The 20,904-nt window shown below is 46.4% G+C and overlaps 1 protein-coding gene across 1 annotated transcript in view; it reads left to right on the plus strand.

The window, feature by feature from the left end:
- LOC147425909 (tyrosine-protein phosphatase RLPH2-like) overlaps positions 1-19,182 on the plus strand; it is a 65,565-nt gene extending 46,383 nt beyond the window's left edge. Inside the window, exons 2-4 of the mRNA XM_086498810.1 lie at positions 16,015-16,082; positions 16,359-16,529; positions 18,728-19,182. Of these exons, the coding sequence (XP_086354936.1) occupies positions 16,015-16,082; positions 16,359-16,529; positions 18,728-18,958 (470 nt within the window). The 3' untranslated portion in view covers positions 18,959-19,182. The remainder of the gene's footprint in view (positions 1-16,014; positions 16,083-16,358; positions 16,530-18,727) is intronic.
- The last annotated feature ends 1,722 nt before the right edge of the window (positions 19,183-20,904 follow it).

Below are 20,904 nucleotides of genomic sequence, written 5' to 3' on the forward strand. Positions count from 1 at the left end.
CGAGGGGGTAGGGACTGATTGGATTGGGTAGGGGCCGATTGGAGAGGGTAGGGACCAATTCGAGAGGGTAGGGACCGATTGGATTGGGTAGGGGCCGATTGGAGAGGGTAGGGGCGAGGGGATTGGGATTGGGTATGGACCAATTGGAGAGGGTAGGGGCGAGGGGGATTGGGTAGGGGCCAATTGGAGGTGGATTGGGAAGGGACGAGAGAGGAAGGGTAGGGTGAATGAAGGTTGGGTAGGGGCGAGTGGGCAAGGGGGAGGGACTTAGGGCGAGGGCGAGGGTAGTGATGGGGACTAGGCGAGGGGGAGAGGGGGAGGGAGGGTGAGGGACAGAGGGTAGATAGTGGCAAACAAAGAGCACCCAGCTATCAGGAGCAATACGGCTATCAAGATCTTGGAATTCATCTTGCAGGACGGGCTCTGAGAAGGGAGTTTGCTAGACACAGAGGAGAGCTTTCTTCTGGTCAAAGAAGCAGACACCAAAAGGGTTGATGTTTTAGGGGGGGTGAACTCCTGTAGAGGAGGTTTCTTAGTGCTGCTATGCTTCTTCATAGGCTCAGGTGACACATTAGATTTAGTTACTGTGGAATCATTTGAAGAGGGTGTTCTTTCAGGCGAAGAGTGAATAGAGACTCCATAACTTGGCATAGATTTTGTGGCCTCCAACCACTCGAGCAGATCTTCATCTGACCCTTCAGGTGTAATAGGCTGTTCTTGTTTAGGTTTGGTTTCCATTGACAAAGAAACTTGCTGCACCACGGGATCCATACCACCTTCTAAGAGAATGGGTTGCATCGAGGAGCCAGAATTATGTATCCACATTGCATCATTTCCCCAATCGTGGAGTGCTTTAGTGTGTCGCAACCAGGGTCTTCCAATAAGCAAGGGAAATCCGCCCTCAACCTGGGGAAGATGAACCACCACAAAATCCAAGTTAAAAGTAAAGTCTTGTACCTGCAGAGGCACATTGTCCGCTGGTCGGCCAATGTAACTGTGAAGGGAGCAGGGCAAGTAGGTTGTAGACCTAGAGCTAACATAGTGAACTCGGGCATCAGGTTGATGCCAGATCCACCATCCACTATCACTCCTGAGAATTTCCGACCCAAACGGACACTGTCAGGCGAGGGCTTCTATAATCAGTGAGTGGAGCAGCGGGATTCGATATCATATAGGACTCTGATGGTCGCACTGGGAGGTGCCCGCCACTAGGACCTGCTCCAGGATAAAGTGACTGAATAACAGCAAGGGTGTCACTTCTAAAACTTGCATCTAGCCGCAGCATGTCATAGAGGGACACTTGTCTGAAGGTGTTCTTCAAGACTGTCTCTGCTGTAAGCTTTTCCTGTTCTACCTGTTGTTCCTCTGGTACCTTGATCTTCTGTAGATCGGAAACTGCTTCCAAGAAAGCTTCATCAATATCTGAGAGCAAGGATTTGGATTCCTTCATGGCACTGGGGGATGGCTTGTTTACAGCTGCAGGCAGGGTATCCACAGGTGTGACAATGTGTGGGGGAGTTGAACTTGATGGAGTGCTAAGACCGAGAGCGGCTCTTTGGGCCGGGGTGAGGACGCTTGATGGCTCCTCTGCCAACTGCGGCGGCTTATTTTGAGGGATAACCACGTGGGTAGAAGGGGGCGGCTGAGAAACAATGCTCACTGCTATCAAGTTGAGCTTGGGAATGGCGAATTCATTCTGGCTTTGACTTGAGTTCGAAGCCGTGGATGCACGAAGTTTAGGGTAATCCTTACTGTAGTGATCCTTCGTTTCAGGGCAATGACGGCAAGGAGGGGACCCTTCTAGCAGGGGGAATTTGCTTTGGTAATGCCCATATTCCCCGCATCTGTAGCACAAAATGGGCCGATTCAAAGGGTGAGTCGAAGGGCGAAGTGCTCCTTGCTCCTGGTGCATTGAGTTTGAGGTGGAGGCATAGAAGCTTTGAGGAGGTGATGAGGGAGCAGGGGTATGATAAAAGCTCTGAGATGGAAAAGTACTTGGCATACGTTGCATAGGAGGGGCTGTCAGCAAAGGTGGCATATGGTGTGGATGGCCACAAGGAGAAACCATGTTAGATGCAGGTGTTGGCCGTTGTTGAAGAGTAGGACCAAGACTTTGCTGTATTTGTCGCAATCCCTTGAGGTAGTAACAGTCCTTGTCCTCATGTCCAGATTTTTCACAGAAGTGGCAGTAAACCCGAAGGGGGCATTCCTGTGGAGGGTGCCCTGGAGAGCGGCATGTGCTACACCAAACCGTAGCCTTAGTCTCTTGCTGACACTTGAGCTCTTCTAGCTCGCGCTTAATCTGTTCCAATGCCTCATGATTTGGAGGCTTCTCTTGTCTAAGAGAGAAGGACCTCTCCTCTTGAAGAGCTCGTTGTAACTTTAGGGCTTCCAGTTCCCTGCGTAAAGAAGTTAAAGGATCAACAGAACTACCTTCCGAGAACACAGAGGGAGTATCTATGTGAGGAGAGTTGTTGAACAGCTTCCTAGCCCCCTCTATCCTAGTAGCAGCTGCGATGAACTCCTCGAGAGTGGCGTCGGGTCGGAGACTCTCTCGGAGTTTTTGCTGAGAAGTTTTGGGAAGCGCCTTCTCCACCCACTTTTTAACCATTAATTCACCGGGTTGTTGGGGAAGCTTGGCCACCAGCGACTTAGTTTTAGTCATAAGCTCTGCAAAAGTCTCCTCTGGCTTGAGCACCATGTTGGCAAACTCATCCAACACCTTCTCCTGGTAGTCACCCGGCCTGAACGCTGTACAGAACTGTTGTCTTAAGGCTGCCCAAGTTGCAAAATGGTTCTCTGCAAATTGGCTGTACCATTTATCTGCTAGGCCATCCAAGGTGGATGGAAATAGTACCAAATAAGCATCTTCTCTGTTCAGACCATGTCCCCTACAGAGAGATACAAATCTTCTTGCATGGTCGTCAACATCTTCTGAAGAAAGCCCTTTGAAGGTAGGGAACTTGATGTTTACCTTGGCCAAAACACTAGCTAGTGGCTCCATGATTCCTTGCTGAGCCTGTTGCTCTATAGCTTGCTGTATCAGAATAGGAGAGAGCTTTATTGGAGAAGGTGATCGGGAAGATGGGGAACCTGATGAAGGAATGGGTGATGTGGTATGTGGAGGTATAGGTGATGAGGTTGAAGGATTTCTACAAGGTGTCAAAGGTCGTCTTCTGTGATAGTACTTCAGAGGGCTCAGTAGTGCGCTTTGACGCTCGACTGACCTCCTTGTATGTGTCATGCAGTGACCACCAGTCCAACCAAGCTTGGGGCAAGAAAACTTGTGACAGGTCTAGACTCCACCAGACCAAACCAGACCAGGTAAGTGACTAGACCCGGCTGGACCAGGGACGAGGAGGACTAGACGAGGGTTGAGGAGGTCTAGACCAGGGACGAGGACAGGTTGGACTAGGGCGAGAGAGGACTAGACCAGTTGGACCAGGCGAGAGGGGACTAGACCAATTGGACTAGGCGAGAGGAGAACAGTGCAAGGCAAGGTTGGCGAAGCTAGATAAACCTAACTAGCTTCAAGATTTGCACCTCACAGAATGAGATTTCAGTTGAGATCCCATCGTGGTCGCCAAAATGAGAGCACCTGTAGCGCGGATAATGTGTCGTGCTCTCTACAGTGTGGGTGCCCCTCAGTGCAATGTGCGTGACAATCTCACTCAAACCAATGGAAACTCTCTCAAACAGAATGAAACACAGAAACAAGGGATAACAACAGAGACACAACAGTGGACCAGAACATGTGGACTCGACTAGCTCAAAGAACCATGTACAGACTCTGGCGTGGCATCACACTCAGCTCCAGCCCAGGACTCACAGGTACAATGGGGTGTCGAGGCTCATATGTGCAGGGATGGTGAAGATGTGCTCTGTGCATAGAGCATAGACTCAGTGCCCTCTCGACGATGCTGGACCAAAGGTGAAGAAAAATGATAAGATAACCGACCGCTACTACTCATATGTACCACCGTAAAGAGCCACCAACGGCTCATAAATGTCAGCCATGTGGTAACCTGGCCACGAGGTCCACTAGGCCCCCGTCGGTCGTCGGTAGGTACCTTGCCACGTGTCACTCCCATACTAGACGTCCGTCCAGAGGGTCCGTCCAGTGTGAACCAGTCCCAGTGTAACCCACTGTTCAACTGTATGTCCTGTGAAGTGACACTGTAGCCCTGCTACACTTGTCATCTATCTCATGAGTAAACAAACAGACTGGATTTCATAAATTTTTTGTGCTTTTGTAGGTACTCCATCACGGAGGAGGAGCTACGACGCCTCGGCTTATGCCAAAGATTCCGGGAACAGAATCGGGAATAGTCTGTAGAGCTTCACGCTCCGGGAACAGACGGAAACAGATTTGAGAGCTCGTCTCTCGGGAATTCCCCGCAAGGGAAGGAATTGACCTTCGAGTCAGAAGATCTAGAATGGAGGGGTCACTCCGGTTCTTGTGCTTGCAAAACGATTCTCCGTTATAAAGATTCTCCTTAAGGGGGGGGACCAGCCCATCTTCTAGTCCCAAATACTGTGTCGATCTTCAGATTATTTATTTTCAGCTTGTTGATTATTCGTGTGCGCTCCCGTTTGTGACTCTATGTCAAACTACTGGATAAAAGCGAGGGCCTTGTGGTAGTCCTTAAAGCCAGAAAAAGCATCGAACTCTTTTGCTTGCCCACCCTCCTTGAAATGCTTGGGCTTCTTGCCCTTGTCCTCGAGAAAATTATACTGGCTGGCTCTGTAAATATACTTCCTTTTGGTTAAGAACATTGGCAATTCAGGATCCGAACTATCTGAAGAGGAAGAATCCTTGTCTGACCCAAGTAGCGTGGATAATCGGCTGCTCGATTCTATTTCCGTGGCTGGTGCTCGGTCTTCGGGAGTCTGCTGACTTGCGGTTCTACTACGTCTTGGAATTCATCCTCTGAGTGCATCTCATCGAGTGGATGCTTGACCAAATATTTTGCATATTGAGGATCCTAATTGCTGATGTGTCAAGCCACTGAAGAACGGAGTCAACTTGTAGATCCCAACCGAGGGGCCCAAACCCTAGAAACAGCAGAAGAAGTTTCACCAACTTGCAAAGTCTTGCCGAGTGCCTATTTTTTAAGAAGAGCTCCCACCAACTTAAGGAACGCCGTCCGATGGGGCCCAAGTAACCTAAAGATACTAAAATAAAGCAAGACCACACGCACACACTCTTGCAAAAATTGTTGATGATGTGGTAGCTATACAGATGCACGCGTTTTACGCTGATGATGTGGCAAGCTGTATGGATTTCTGTGATTTACGCTGGGAAACTTTGAGCACCAATTTTTGAGACCAGATGCTTTTGAGTTTGAAGCTTTTCATGTAAATGCTTTTCATAGGCCGAGGGCCTTTAAATATGAGCCAAGGGCTCATTCTCTGGCACGCTTCCGGGTGGAGGTGCAAGGATTGGAGTACCGGCGTTGTACTTAGTTCAAGCAACATAAAGAAATTGTCACGAGCACGTGGCAATTGCTAACCTTAGTTGTTGGTTTCTTTCCAATGGTTTTTATTTAATTTTTGAGACCCTCTTTGTGAAGTTGCAAATGGTCGGACATTGTATGGCCAATGTGAACGGTAGTTTCACCACAGACGGGAAGTTGGTCGACATTGAAACTCGTAAAGTAAAAGGATGTCTAGGCTCAGTTCAAGATCATGTAGGTAACCCCATCGCACTTAGCAAGTTGGTGGATATTAGGAAGTGAACTCAATAAAGGCATAAAGTCAAGGTGGGGTCACCAACAGAAAGTATCCGACAGTTGGGCCACATTGCACTTTTGGATACGGTCCCAATGAGGATAGATGGTCAGAAGACCAGTGGGAGCCCAACGGAAGCATATCCTAAAATTTAGGAAACTGCTATTTTGGGCCATGAAATTTATTCGCGTCATTAGCTTCAGAATGACAAGGGGAACATTTTATTACTTTGCTACAAAGTCAACTAATGCACCAATTGAGAGATTTTTAACTGTGAAGCCCAATGCGGAGAAATTGCATGTATAAGTGCCAAGTGGAACTTTTTGGTCAATTTACCAAGTTTGGGAGAACAGAACTCGTAATTGACTTTTTGGAGCAGTTTTGGAGGTTGATAACTCTGATTTTCAGTCATTTCTCTCCATTTTTGAGCTTCCCATGACTTTACCTAGAACCAAGGAGCTCATTTTCAGCATTGGAAGGGATCAGATGCGTGTTTACAGGGCTGTTTTGCTGCATTTTGAGCAATACGCAGGTTTTGGCAGCCATGGAAATCTTTCCCTTTTGCATCTATTTATTCATAGATGCATTACAGGTCAAGGGCAAAAGAGGGGGCGCTCGATTTATGCTGGGGGATGCTTCATTGAGAACCTGTCAAGGTTAAGAGCTATGGAGTGCTTGCTTTCCTCTCTATGTACAGTGTGGTGCTAGAAGTGATGACCTGCACACTACACATTGCTCTCTCTCTCCCCTATGTGCAGTTATGTGATGCCTCACAAGAGGGCTCCTAATTTGATTGATGTACAGCTGTGTGGTTTCATGCTTTTGTGTTGAGGCAAGAGCCTCCTTGAGCAGGAACAAGGGTAGCTAATTGCTACTCCAAAGCAGGCACCGATGAGGGTCATAATCTCACCATGCAGGTGCGTTTTCGGCGTTGTGTATGCGCTGTAAATTGACTGTTTTTCAGCCATACGGACACCAGAACCATTGGGAACAGTGCCCCACTGATAGAGGACAGTTCGGGGACTGTTTAGGGCTGAAAACATGGCAAAAACCAGTAAATACAGCGTGCTGAATTTACTGTTTTTGGGCAGGAATCAAAGGGTTTATGCCAATGGAAGTGAGTTACAGTAGGGGAATTTGTTTCGCGCTAGTTTTGGGGCTGTTATGTTGCCGAAATTTGGCCAAAACAGGTGGTATCTAGCTGGATACAGGTAAAGGATTCGCAGGACTCTACTTTGTAATTTATCCTCTCAAAGTATAAAGAAATACTGAAAAGGGCGTCAATTTTGGGGCCTACAGGTTGTCGGCGTCTGCTCGGAGCATTCTAGCTTCTGAGCCGTGTGTGTGCTTAAGTGTTAATTCTCGTCGCAGGTTCCCTTTGCAAAGTGCTCTGTGTGTGTGTCTAAAGTAAAGAATTTCGGGTGAAAGACAAAGCCTACCGCCCTACGGGCCGGTTTCAGAAATACCGAAAGGGGTGTCAAGGTTTGGGGCCAGTGATCTCTTTGGGTGGAACTCCGCCAATCCCCGTCTCTTGTCGTGCATCTCTTTCAGTTCAGTTGTTATTTGAAGTGCTTAAAGTTGTTCAGTCTGTTCTTTTCCGTTGGCACATGGTGCCCGTCCTGTGACAATCCTTGGAGTACTGAAGCATCTGTTGGTTAAAGCATCAACCTGCTGTTGACACTACATCTCCATCTTTTTGTACTCAATAGGTGGAGACAAGCCGTACTCTTCCGAATCTTCCGAAGGTGGACGATGCCCATTGGAATCTACATTATTCTCTCCCGAACCAGAGTGGTCGGGTACCACAGTTTCCTCTTGGCGGGATTCGTTAATTGGATCCATGTGTGCTGCGAGTAAAGGGATCGGATCCTTCGTAGAAGAAGAATTGACTGAGCTCTAATACCACTATAACAGACTTGGAGCCGAGAATCTACCACGACACGCGAGAAAACTGAACAAAACTGAGAGAGACGACACGGCACGACGAAGTTCCGCGCCCAGAGAGATTGGCCCCAAAGACATGCGTCCCTTTCGGTATTTCTTTTTTTTTGCAAGAAAAACGATCCTTCCATTAGTTAATGATAATTGCCTGAAGGCTACAAACCACCTCTGCGAGAGAGGGCTACATCATAAACATGGGGAGACTCTCCCAGTGAGAAAAAAGTATGTACAATGAGGGCTAGATCACGAGATGGGAGGAGGAAAAAGCCACACTGGTGGCCGGTAGTGCCATCTGTGCACACCCTGCGACATGGTGAAGAAAGGCCCTGGGCTCTGAAGTCGCAAGAAAGCCCCTCGGCGCTCCCGCATGTGGTCAAAGCTGCCCTGAAGTCTTTCAAAGTGACCCCTGAGTGTATGATTCAGCTCCAGCCAAATGTCTCGAACAATTTCTGCCCGCAGAAGAAGGAGAGCCTCGAAGATGCAAAAGCAGTGGGCCCGCTAGATGAACCAGAGTGCCTGGGCCGCAAATGAGCTCCCAACACCACTCTCTATCACTGCACCAATCCTGAGGGATGAGCTTTGTGGCAAGCTGAAGTGTAGGTCGACTCTCGTGGACCACTATCATCCTGCTGGTGGAAGACGACTCAAAGTGGAGCGCAGGGCCCGTGAGAGTGGACCAAGATGCACCGCCCCAAGTGTACTGTAGGGTTGTGGAGGGGGCTGGCATCAGCCGGAGAACTCGAAGCCAAACCTGCTTTGCCATGGGACAATCCCACAAACAATGACGCTGACTCTTCAAAGGATGGCAACAAGATGCACAAGCTGCCAAGAAGCCGTTGTGTATCAACCAACTCCCAACTTCTGTAGCCCTGTGCGCTACAAGCCACTCAAGCAGAGTAACTCTCCTCGGCTGCCTGCTCTCCCACAACCGCTCCCAGAAGCCTGACAAGAACTCTGCTGTGAGACCCTTTTCCTGCCAGTGAAGTGATGCAGCAGGGCGAGCCTCTCTCTGTGCTATCAGTATGTCGCCCCAAACGAGCTGTGCACTAGAAAAAGGGGGTCCTTGGGTGATCGGTTGAAGAGAAAGGATCTCACCAGAATCACTCTCTCGGGTCCCATTGCACTTGTACTAGAGGACGGCTCTCCCAAGCCTAAAGCCGCCAATGTCGTGATTCAAGATCTACTGGGTCAAGATCGATGACACAAGTTCTCCCACAGATGCTGACAACTCGGATCCTCTGAAAACAACACTCTACAACTGTGGTGCCTCCACTGAGACTCTGTGAAGCCGACTCTCTCCGTGAACCTCGAAAAACATTTGGGGTACTGACTCCGAGCAAGCCCTAACTGCAATGAGGATCTCTAGATGCGTGAGGCCCCCATCCAGCTCGGAGTTGCTGCCTCAAGAGGAGTGTGTCACTCAGCTGGTATAGCCTCTGTAATATCCTGACACATGCTCTACACCCCCCCCCCATGCCTCATAGCTGGATGCTCTGAACCTCCTTGGAAAGGTCTGAAAATTGTAGCTAGTCACCGAAAGTGTAGGCTGGACCCTCTGCCATGAGACCCCAAGAAACATGAGGCCTGCTGCCAACCAAATGGCCTCTCACTATGCTAACCATGGGGTTCCAAACAAGAGGCTGTCTCAAGCGCTCCTCCAATGGGCTGGTGCTGCTACAGGCCACTCCGTAGCTGCTCCAAGGATCTAAGCAGGCTCGTAGCAAAGCGGTCCTCCCAGCTCCTACTTAGGCCGACTCGCCGCATCTTTGTAAAGATCCACCTGGTTGGAAGGGCTCCAAGGGCCGCCCGTATGAGGAACTCGAGCACGAATCCGATGTAGCAACAACTCCCTCAAGGGCTCCTCCCTTTGAAAGAAGTCCTCTGACCACAAGCTTCCCAAGGAGGGCTCTATTCTGTCGTGCAGGGTCATTGATCCCTAGCCCCCCCCTGAGAACATGGTAAAGTGATGACCTGCCAGGACACTTCGGCCCTGACTGACTGTGTGTCGCGCCTTGACCACAAAAAGTTCTTGACCAGCCTCTCCAGCTGGCCAATATAGGAGCTCGAGAATATCTAGCAAGACGCGGTGACCACATAGTAGCCAAAAGCACCCGGTTGGCCACTACAACTCTACCAGCCAAAGAGTCGTGCAAAACTTCAATGAAGGAGCTTCCTCCTAATGGAGACGAGGAGGGGAGCCATCTGCTGCTCTGGAGACAAATCCAAGCCAACCTAACGGCCCAAATAACGTATATAAGTCCCAAGGGTGATCCACCTGAAGCCCTCTCCCAGTGACCATTCAAGCGTGGGAGCTGCCAACCCAAAAAACCACAATCTTCCTCCAGTTGATCAGTGTCCCTGATGCACAACAAAACACCTCGAGAGCCTACTCACACTTGTGCAGATTGGCCTCATGGACCTCAGTACATGCTTGAATCATCAACAAACTTAGCGTCAAGCAACTCGTCTTCCCTAACAAGGAGCTCTAAACCACGCAAACCAACCTCCTATGAAGTCAAAAATCTGCTCATCGCCTCAACATAGAAGAGAAAAAGGAAGGGGGCAAGAGGGCAACTTGTCTAACTGAACGCGTGAGCATGAAGCGTTCCCCTCTTCCCCTTGCAAAGAGCGCCTAGCTGTGCGCACATATGTAAAGAGCCGACACTCCTTTGATCCAAGCATCTGAAAAGCCCATCCTGCGTAGAGTGTCCTCCAGGAAATCCCAGTCAACTCTGTCATACGCCTTCTCAAAATCAAGGAGTATCACAAGATCCTCCCCTCTGAGACGTGCGAGGGCAGACGCCTCCCAGAAGGTAAAGATGTTGTCAAGGATACTGCGCTCCTTGACAAAACTTGTGTGAGTCCTATGTATAATGCTATCAAGTAGCGGCTGAATCCTCAAACTTAGAGCCTTTGCTAAGATTTTGTAGGATGAGTTGAGAATAGTGATGGGCCGCCACTGTCAAATCTCATCCAAGGAGCCTCCCTCCTTTGGAATGAGGTAAATCAGACCCTCACTCATGTTGTCAGGCATCTCTGCTTTCATGCCTTCAAAAGGCCAAAATGACCTATGAGACCAAAAGGTTACATTCATTTGTGACTCTAGTATAGTGTCTAGGTAACATAAAAATAAAAATAAATGAGGGTACCTAGAGTGGGCAGGTATGCAAGTATTCTCATCATCATCAACATCCTTATCACATAATACATAAGCTCAAAGCATATGGGGACGGGTACAATCATAGGTGGGCTAATGAGGTGCACAATGGAGAAAGTATACAATTGTGTGATATCATCCTATGAACTCTCTCATGGGTCTCTGCGGTATGATGGCCTCAATGTCCTCCATGGTCGGGGGGCCGGGGGGGGGGCCTCGATCCCGCTCAATGATGCTCCATACCCTCCGATGTAGGCCTCGCCTATGCTGTGAAGATCCTCACATCCTTGGGTGTCATGAGCGGCCAAGCTGGATGGCTCGATCAAGAAGGATTCCCCAACGAGGGTGTGAGTGGGTAACCTATGGTGGGCCATCCCAAGTAGTCCCACTGTAAAAAGTAGGTTGATCTGCCTCTGCATGGATCCTTTTTGTGTTGGTCCTCTGCTCCTAAGGGCAATCGCTCTGAGTCTACGAATCTCGCCTAGGCACATCTGATCATAATAATCCATGATGTGGGAAAAGGGGCCAAAGCCCTCTTTAAATAAGCAATGACAACGCCCACGGATCTCATAGTATGTTATGCGTTGGCAAATATAATGCTCCTCCGTCTTTAGCTCTCTCTGGCAAACTTGGCATAATCTCTCCTCTGGGGGTATCGGCGAGTCTCTATCTCCAACTGGTGAGATGAGGTGCGTAGCGGACCAATAACATGTCTAATACCATGAGATAGGTGGGTGTGCATATACCTGGGGTGTGAGATAAACCAATCATCTGCCGTGCGGAGAAGATGGTCTTGATAAAAAGCCCTCTTCGTTCTCAACTCATGTGATGGAGACATCGAAGTCCTAGTATCCAGCTGAATGAGATCGTGTGTGATAATCTTGCTAATCTCTAAATGTGTGAGGGTGAGGGATGGTGCATCTAGGGAATACTGAAAAGGGGCAGCCTGCCCATACTAAATCCATGTAGTTGAAACCAAGATGATATCTGTGCAAATCAACATGAAGTATCACGCTCATTGCCAGCAGACGCAATGACTCAAGCGCTAGTCATGTATATCTATTGTACGGTAGCTCCCATGTGCTATGAATGAAAGACACTGATCTAGCAATTGCCCCCACTACAATCGGTGGTGCACTCATCTCGGCTCTGATAATCTCATGTGGCACTGAGGTTCTCCCGGATCAACCTAGAGATCATGGATACAAGTGGAATCTCCATGGATCTCCATCCATCATATGTGACTATGATGATCTAAACCCATATCTGCACTCATAAAGCATGGTAGAAGTGATCAAGTGTCAAATAGCCACAACTTAGTGCATGGCTCCTGAAAATGCACCTATGAACATATCCTCTCTAGTCCTCCTAATGCTGCATATCCCTCTTCAATCTCGCCTCTGCAATACCTCTCGTAGAGAAAGTAGGTCCACTGAATACAACACCAAGATATGTATAAGAGTTCACATACTCCACTATCCGTGTCCATTTGTAAAAATAGGTGCTGATCTCGTGACCCACTGCGTTGTAGTATTGAATACCATCACCTTGGTTTTGCCAAGGTTGATGGAGAGCCCACTCATGTACATAAGCATTTAACGCATCTAGATGTCTCTGCATAAGCAATAGAGGTATCCATGTACTTGACAACTGTGCCCCTCTATCCCTGTAGTCTCAATATAGGCAGAAATCTCACCAATATACAATCCAAACAAAGTTGGAGAAAGTGGGCATCCTTGCTTCACCTGAAAGACCCTCTGTTGTTCGTAACCTCCCTATAATTGTCTCATACAGTGCCATGACATTTCATACAAGCTCCTATGGGACTCCCAAGTCATGTAGTCTTTGTATCAACCTAGCTCTCGAGACTATGGCAAAGGCTTTGCGGAAATCCACAAAGCCACAATAAATCCTCCTTCCATTTGCTCTACCCTCCTCAATGATTGCTCTAAGCTTGAAGATATGATCAAGTGTAGAGAATCCCTTCTTGAATCCTGGGACTCCCAAGTCATGTAGTCTCTGTATCAACCTAGCTCTCGGGACTATGTCAAAGGCTTTGCGGAAACCCACAAAGCTACAATGAATCCTCCTTCCATGTGCTCTGCTCTCCTCAATGATTGCTCTAAGCGTGAAGATATGATCAAGTGTAGAGAATCCCTTCCTGAATCCAGCTTGCCTTGAAGCTCGTACACCCTCTCTCTCTCTCTGCCCATCTGCTCAACTCATGCAACAAAGACCAGATTGACTAGAGCCCATGCAGCATTGGGTAGATTGGAGAGGATGTGTTCACAGGTTGAGTTTCAGGAGCCTCGGACAAAGATTTGGCTCTTTGACACTTTGGTGGCCTCTGCGTTGCTCTATGGAGCTCAGATATGGGGGCCTTCATTGGATCATCACGGGAGGTCGGGTCGCACTGATGGATGGGGGGACATGGAGAAACCTCTGGTCTCTATGATCTCGCGGCTCATTAGAGCCAAGGCTTCAGTACCACGTACCATTATCCGAGCAGAGAGCTAGCGGTCCCCCCCACTAGTCTCCTTCATACACCGCATGTGGGAACTTCTCAGAGACAAATATGCCCGCCTTGAAGTATAGATCCATATAGCTTGGCCAATGAGTGGCCAATCATGATAGTGCAAAAGATAGTTGGCAAGGTCGGATCTCCAGACTTGAGTTGTGGTACAATCGTAGACGTACTCCAAGTCTCAGGAAACCCCTCACACATGGCCCTATTGAACATGAAGGCCAACAAACCATCAATATGATCTCTAGCATGTATGAAATGCTCTACCACTATACCATTGTGATCCTGTGCCCTCCCTGAGTGCAATCTATCAATGGCTCGCCTCACCATCTTTGCTGTGGAAAGTAGAAGTGGGAGGACAGGGCTCTAGCGGGTCTGGCAATGGCATATTGTGTCCATGTCTCTGTAGAAGTGATGATTGGAGAGGGCGTGTAAGTAAAATCTACTGCAAAAGATATTTGGGAATGATCTACAGCCACTTTAACAGGTCTAGGGGAGATTATAAGTCCTGAATGTGTGGTATAAGTGATGTGGGAGCCAAAACATAATCCACATTGCTAGCACCATGTCCATGAGCAAAGCAAGTGAAGCTGTTTAAACTTGAGTATCTATCAACGCCATTTAAAATGGCCAATCCATGTGTTGTGCCCATCTCAATCAAATATCTCCCATATTGTGTAAACTCCTCAGCATCCTTTGAGGTCCTAGAGAGCCCCATCTCTCTAGAGTCGAGCTCTCCCAACATCTCCTCTGAAGTGTCAAAGAAAGATGCCTGATGACATGATGTCCTAGCATCGAAATCCCCGAGTAGGATGACATCTCCATCCCTCGAGAACTCCAAATATCCTCATCTAGTATCATGTATGGTGATTGCCCCTTAAGCAAAGCATAAGAGATACACTAGGAGGGAAGTAACATTTGGCAATGTAGACCTCCGCTCACTCTAACCCACATATAGCGGGCACTCTGCGAACCACCAGGATGATAGGGTGTAAGTCCTTCCTAAATAACACTGCTATTCCTCTTAATCCTCTACTATTGTGCTCATTACGAGCGACCTACCCACATGTGCTCTCCCATCTATATCCGGTCACCCTCGGGAGTGTCCTCTGTGGGCTCTGATGCGTCTCTGAATAGTCCCTCCATCTGAAGGAATCCTCAAAGGCTCCGACATCCAATCGTAATGAGCGGTTGCAATTCCATACCGCAAGCTTTAGGTTGGTCCCATAGGTTGCGCACCATCATGCGGTCCGTATGTCAAGCACTATCATTTTGCCTCCTTTATGGAAGGCAAGTTTTCCCTTCTTTTTGGCAGCTAGGATCTTGGACATGCATTCTTTCATGTGTGTGTGTGTGTTTGGGCGGGGGGGGGGGGAGGGAGGGGGGGGACAGGAATTGTAGTGGCATGGTAGGGATGATGCCTGTGGAAATTCACTTCGATTGGAGAGTTTGCATTGGAGTCGGGTTTGTGATCAAACTCTTGTATAGCGCTCTCCTAATCAGGCTTATTTTCTCTCACAGAAAGGTATTGACAGGATGACAGATGTAATAGACGTTGATGGAAGAGTGTTTTCGTTTAGGCAGGCCACTCTTACTTTGGGGCTTGGGATGCACTACAGGCGCATGTGGAATACCATTAAGATCTGGTTGATTCTTTATCTCCCATTCCGACGTTGGTTGTGGAGGATCGAATCTGTGATTGGCATTACGTTGGTTCTTCGATCCGCTCAATATCTGCGAAGAAGGTGTATTGTCATTTGCAGTCATCTTCTTGGATACAAGAACATTGTAATGAAGTATGAAATATGAATAAAAGTGCTACATGGTGGCGAAGTAAAGTTATGAAGATATGGCATGCTAAGCTACCTCTTAAGGAGTGATTATTTATGTGGAGATGCATTGTTGGGGTTCTCTCGACTGGCAAATTTTTGCGCTCCAGAAGATTGGCCTCTTTGCGATGTGTTCGCTGTGGTACAGGTATTGAGAATATTCCACATTTACTGTGGTCCTGTTTTTGTACGCAACAGTTTGTGAACTACATCTCTACAGCTCTTTGCACGCGTTTCCCTGGGATACATTTTGGTCGGATTTTTTGGAATTTTGGAGTGCTTCCGCCATTGCTTCGGCCGTATGCAAACTTTTTTGGCTGGGTTAGATTCTGGGTGCTATGGACAGTGTGGAGAGCACGTAATCTCCTCATGTTTCACCGGATTCAAGTGGAATATGTTTCCTTCTTCAAAACATCTCTCCGATAGTCTCTTCAAGTTGCCTATGATTTGGAAGAGGTCCCCTGTAGTCAGTACGAGCTCTACTTTGACTGTTTCTGATTTACTCCTTGTAATATTCTCTATGGGTTTTCCTCATTTTGAGGTTTCACACTGGTAATTCAATCTGACATTACTAAAAAAAAAGTGTGTGTGTGTGTGTGTGTGTGTGTGGGAGAGAGAGAGAGAGAGAGAGAGAGAGAGAGAGAGAGAGAGAGAGAGAGATTCTATTAATGTGGCCTACAGGATAAAACTGTGTGTGTACAACACTATTCTTCTTAATGTGGCCTACAAGATAAAACTGTGTGTGTACAACATTATTCTTCTTAATGCATATTTTATAAGAATTGAGAGGAATGGGTTTTTAGTGGTTTTAACTTCTGACTATAGTTTTACAGGTTTGAAAGATGCGGTACCTCCATCACACAAGACGTTCCTTCAAAACCTTGCTTGGATATATGAGCAGGTGGTTTGCTGCACCGAATGTCCCTCGTACTGATTGCCTGTGTTCATGGATTTTTATATAGCTTCACTTAAGAGCTGGGCGTCCTTGCATTTGTATTTATTGTCGCAGGCTTTTGCACATGTGTTTGTGTGGCTCAATGCATATTCGTGTTCTGGATAATTGTCTTCTTGTTCCAATTTTGTTCCTTGTGTCATGAGCACTGTAGAGGATATCACAAACTGTTTCAAGTTTGTTGCTTGCTTTCACTTTAATAGCAGCTGATTTACTTCAACACAGGATGACTTTGATGTGAAAGAATTTGGCTTTAAAAAGCTGGTTGCTGTTCATGCTGGTTTGGAGAAGTCAAAGTCTGTGGAGCAGCAGCGAAAAATTCTCTATGACAAGGATGTTACTTTACCACGGGTGGAACCCTTCAGCGGAAGGAAGAATGTTTGGGATACTCCAGATGTAAGTAAATGCTACAGCTGATTTACTTCATATACCTATGTGTGTGTGTAAAGTTCCTCACACCGATCTGCTGGTGTTGACACCACACGCCCCTGCCGCTGGATGCCGTCTCTTGCTGATTGGGTCTCGCATTGGATTTTCCGAGATTCATAGCTTCAGCAGCAGACATTCCCCCCCTCCCTCCCCCCACCCAAATAGCAGCTATAGTATGTATATTATATTAAAAATACACGACGATGTTTTTTTCGCATATAGCACATAGCTTTGTTGAACCTTAGGAAGTTTGTATAAAAGCTTTATGGGTTTGCTCACTCTCTTGTCTCTTGGACGTTAAGTTTTAGTACTAACTTTTAACTTTCAAATCTCTTTACTTTGGTCAGTGAAAGCTGAAAGGTGACTTTGATTATGAATTTTTGTTTCATGTAATGTAGTTCATCATACAGATATCATACCTTATGTATGCCTAGGGCTGTGCAAGGAAACTCTATGATTAAAGGAACCACGTTTTATATTTGGGATCCTTGAATCAGATGTCTAGGCTTGCTTGTTTCATGTGGATGCATGCTTGCACATGAGGGGCTCCGAATAGGCAATTGGGCAGTGCACACTGGTCATGATCCTGCTTGTGGCCACTGTTCTTCACAAACACCTGAGCCTGTGTCACTACTTTTGGATTTACCCCCATGGTCATCGTTTGGAGAGCTATATGCCTGCTCATGTGCTGAGTAGGATTGCACTTTGATTTTGTGACTCGGGGAGCGGTTGTGTGGCATTTACAGTTCCCAGGTCAAGCTTTCTGTATGAGGGATAAAAGCTATTTCATTAATTAGCTTTTTAAAGTATACAATGTTTTGCGTTAGGAGCACCAATGGGAGGGGAGAAGACAACCAGCCTTACCAAAGGCAGAAGCCTTTTCTTAATTTTGGAGTGAAGCAACATAGCCAAATCCACAAGTTCAACCCTGATTAGACACTATGCAGGAGATCTTCTTTAATTCCATGCATCAGTTGCCAGGCAAATTCACATGAATAATATGCTGATGCAAGATAATCGTACGGTAGATGTGAATAGTTTCATATAATCAAGGTGAATAAAAATAATTTTAACGAGACCATTACCCCCATGGAAAACATAGTACACAATCTCATTGCTGACTGCTTTGTTATCCACAATGCAACATCAAAAGCGAAGAGTTTTTTTCCAGGAAATTTTTACTGGAGATCGATGGCCACTGTACAGTTGGTATTTACTGTGATATGAGCAATTCCATCCCTATGTATGTTTTTGTCCATAGGATTAAACACGGACTGAGGTGAACGGGCTTTTTTTCCAAGTCCTCAATTGCCATTTGGTTAGAGAGAATAACATGTTTGGGTCGAATTGCTCTCTCTAGCATTGGTGGGTCAAATTGCTACATGCTTTTGTAGCCAACACTGATTGCTGATGACAATGTATGGTGCAGCCGGACGGTAATACGAACAAACACAGTATATGCTCTCAGAGATGCAACCAGTCTGACTACTTCCTTACCCAGTCACCAAGGCTTGAAAGGTTCTGATTAGATTGTGTCACTAGTGCAGGCAGTGAGCCACCAGGGCAACAGTGAACGCTGCAGATGCTCTCCTAGTGTGCTAAGCTTATGAGGCAGGGAAGGCGCAGTGAGCTTTAGGCTGAACTGCACACTCAGTAACCAAAAGTCTCTCATGCATGCAGGCATTGGAGCCTGCCTGCAGGCACTCATATCTTATCCCCTCTTATTTAGCTCAGAATTTTCCAACCTTACAAAGGTACAAATATATGTACTTTTATCTACACAGAAATAGCCAGCATAGATCCTGCAAGATGAAAAATAAGTTGCACAAAGACTGAGAGACTAGAATAGATTATATAGTCTACCTGGAACTTGTTTGCTCTTCTACCCGTATCGAAGGACACGAATGCTCGCTAACTCTAAACTAATTTATGTGTAACATGTTCAGAGAAAAACGTGTGGATTTGTAAGCTCCAAAGAGCATATTCCAATGCAATGCCAGTATACTTCAAAAAGACCTCCTTATGCTTATGTTTGACAGGAAGAGAATGGAAATTTGCATGCGCACGGGCATGCGTGCAGGGTGTTCTGTTTGTTGTTTTCATCTGGTACATCGGAATGTGATGAATGTTTCTGCAATTGCTGATTTTCAATGGCATGTAACCAGGAGCTGGCAGAGCAAGGAGTGCTGGTTGTTAGTGGGCATCATGGTAAGCTTCACATGGACAAGCTCAGGCTGATAATTGATGAGGGAGGTGGTTTGCCACATCTACCAATAGCAGCCATGATTCTTCCGTCAAGGATGTTGGTCCGTGACACTGATGATCCCAACACTTACAAAAGCATGGCTAAAGACACCAGGAAAGACCAGGACATTTTGCCAGTTGGTGACTGTTGACGATAATTGTATTGTAGAAGCAGTTTATATTTAATTGGTGACATTAAATGGTACATCTGCAAAGGACAATCTGACTGCAACTACTTTCAGGAAGTGTTGATTGTGGGCACAATGCTTGCGGGACGTGGTCCCACTTTCATTCAGAGTTGTTTAACCACATGATGGTGTATGTTGGATCTTTTTGTTGAATTTGAGCTAAAATCATCCTGAAAGGTTTTTAGGCAGGTGATTGCTGTGGAATGCTTATCCTTATGCTATCAGTATTTTTTGATTGGGGGTTGTTAGGTAGCAAAATTTCTTCTTTTGTTTTCTGCCTTTCTACTTCTTGAAATTTTCCCACCACCAATAGTTTTTAAGTCCTTTACCCACTCTTGCAGCACAAAGTTCTTTACTTAATACTCCAACAGAGTCTCCTATCCTTTACCCTGCCTTTGATAGGATCTGAGACGTGGACAAAGGACTTGGCTTAGCTTGGTAAGGACCTAGGCTATGGTTACGCAAGTTGAAAGTAATTGTTAATTATGCCTCATGTGACCACTTTCGTACCCAAGCCTCGACAGGACGTACTCGCTCCCCAATTTTGGACAGATAAGGTGGATTGTTACAGTCTACCTATGCTTTTTTTTGTGGATCCATCTTAGGAGTAACCCCCTCACCATTTGGAACAGCAATTCAGCCTCCTGTGTCATCTAGTGTTAGGATTTGAAGGGATCCCATTCTTTTATGAGATGGGCACGGAGAACTTCTTAGTACGGTTCCCTATGGAAGGTCGTACCTTCATTTTGACCTTCTAATGAAAAAATATCACAGAAAGTATAAGTCAATTTTTGTAACTTAGCAACATGTTTGGTAAAGAATTTAGGGTGTTTGGTGAACAATATAACTAGAATTTTTATTTACAAGGCTTAGTGTAGGCCAAAACATTCTCACTAGCGTTTTGGAAATATTGAAGACTAGAAGAGACTCCTATTTCACATACTACTTTTCCATTTTCAATGATAAAGCATGCCCGTGTTGACTAAATAAAATGTCCATCTTAATGTGCTCCCCGTCTATTTCATTCCCCTTTCCTATGGAAGGCCAAGCTCTTCTAATGACAGAGTTATGAAAATTGTGACCATACGATGAAAAGACGGCCTTCCGAAGGGCAGAATGATGTCAAATTCTATTGCAAGGGCCATCCCTTGTACTCGTGCATACTTTGACACTTGGTTAGGTGGTCGTCTTCTTTCACATGGTGGCTCATGACCACGTTTTCCACCAAAATCAAGATTGAATTGATGGCATTTCTCAGCCTCAATGAGGATTCTAAGCAGTCATGCTATGATGCCTAGCTAATGCAAACGGAGGCATTATGTTCAGTAGGACAATATCTACAAGCTAATGTATTTTCTTGTGGCCCCATCTTGAATGTATTTTGATGATGGATTCCCTATGTTCACGTGGGACGTCTTGATGTGGTTACTATTTATTTCCATGTTCTTTCGCAAAATATGGTAGATTGCATACTACAAAGGTACTTTTTTGCCCTGACTTACATGGACATCTGGATGGAGTGATGGACCCTTTGCTGGTGCAAGATTACAAATTATCTTTGTGTCACTCCCAGCATTGAAGTAAACTTATTGCGGCAAACTTGTGGCAAGCTCTTCCCACACTTCATCAAAATAATTACTGGGGCTATGTTTTGTAGCAGAGGTGTATGTATTCTTGTTAGCTTTCCTCGGTATTGGATAGATGGTAGTTGGTGGTTTGCAAGAGCTAGCTAATGTACTTCTATTGTGCGTGGTTGGATTATAAAATAAAGGCAACAATAGATTACAATCACCACCTTGAGAAGATTTAAAAGATTACCCTTGCACCATACAAGAGGTAAGACCCTATTAATGGCATTTCACATTGCATTTGACATGGTTATGAAGAATCTTGCACAATTTTTTATTTTT

Source organism: Adiantum capillus-veneris, chromosome 24 (genome assembly GCF_014529385.1).
Source record: "Adiantum capillus-veneris isolate H3 chromosome 24, ASM1452938v2, whole genome shotgun sequence".
Lineage (NCBI taxonomy): Eukaryota > Viridiplantae > Streptophyta > Polypodiopsida > Polypodiales > Pteridaceae > Adiantum > Adiantum capillus-veneris.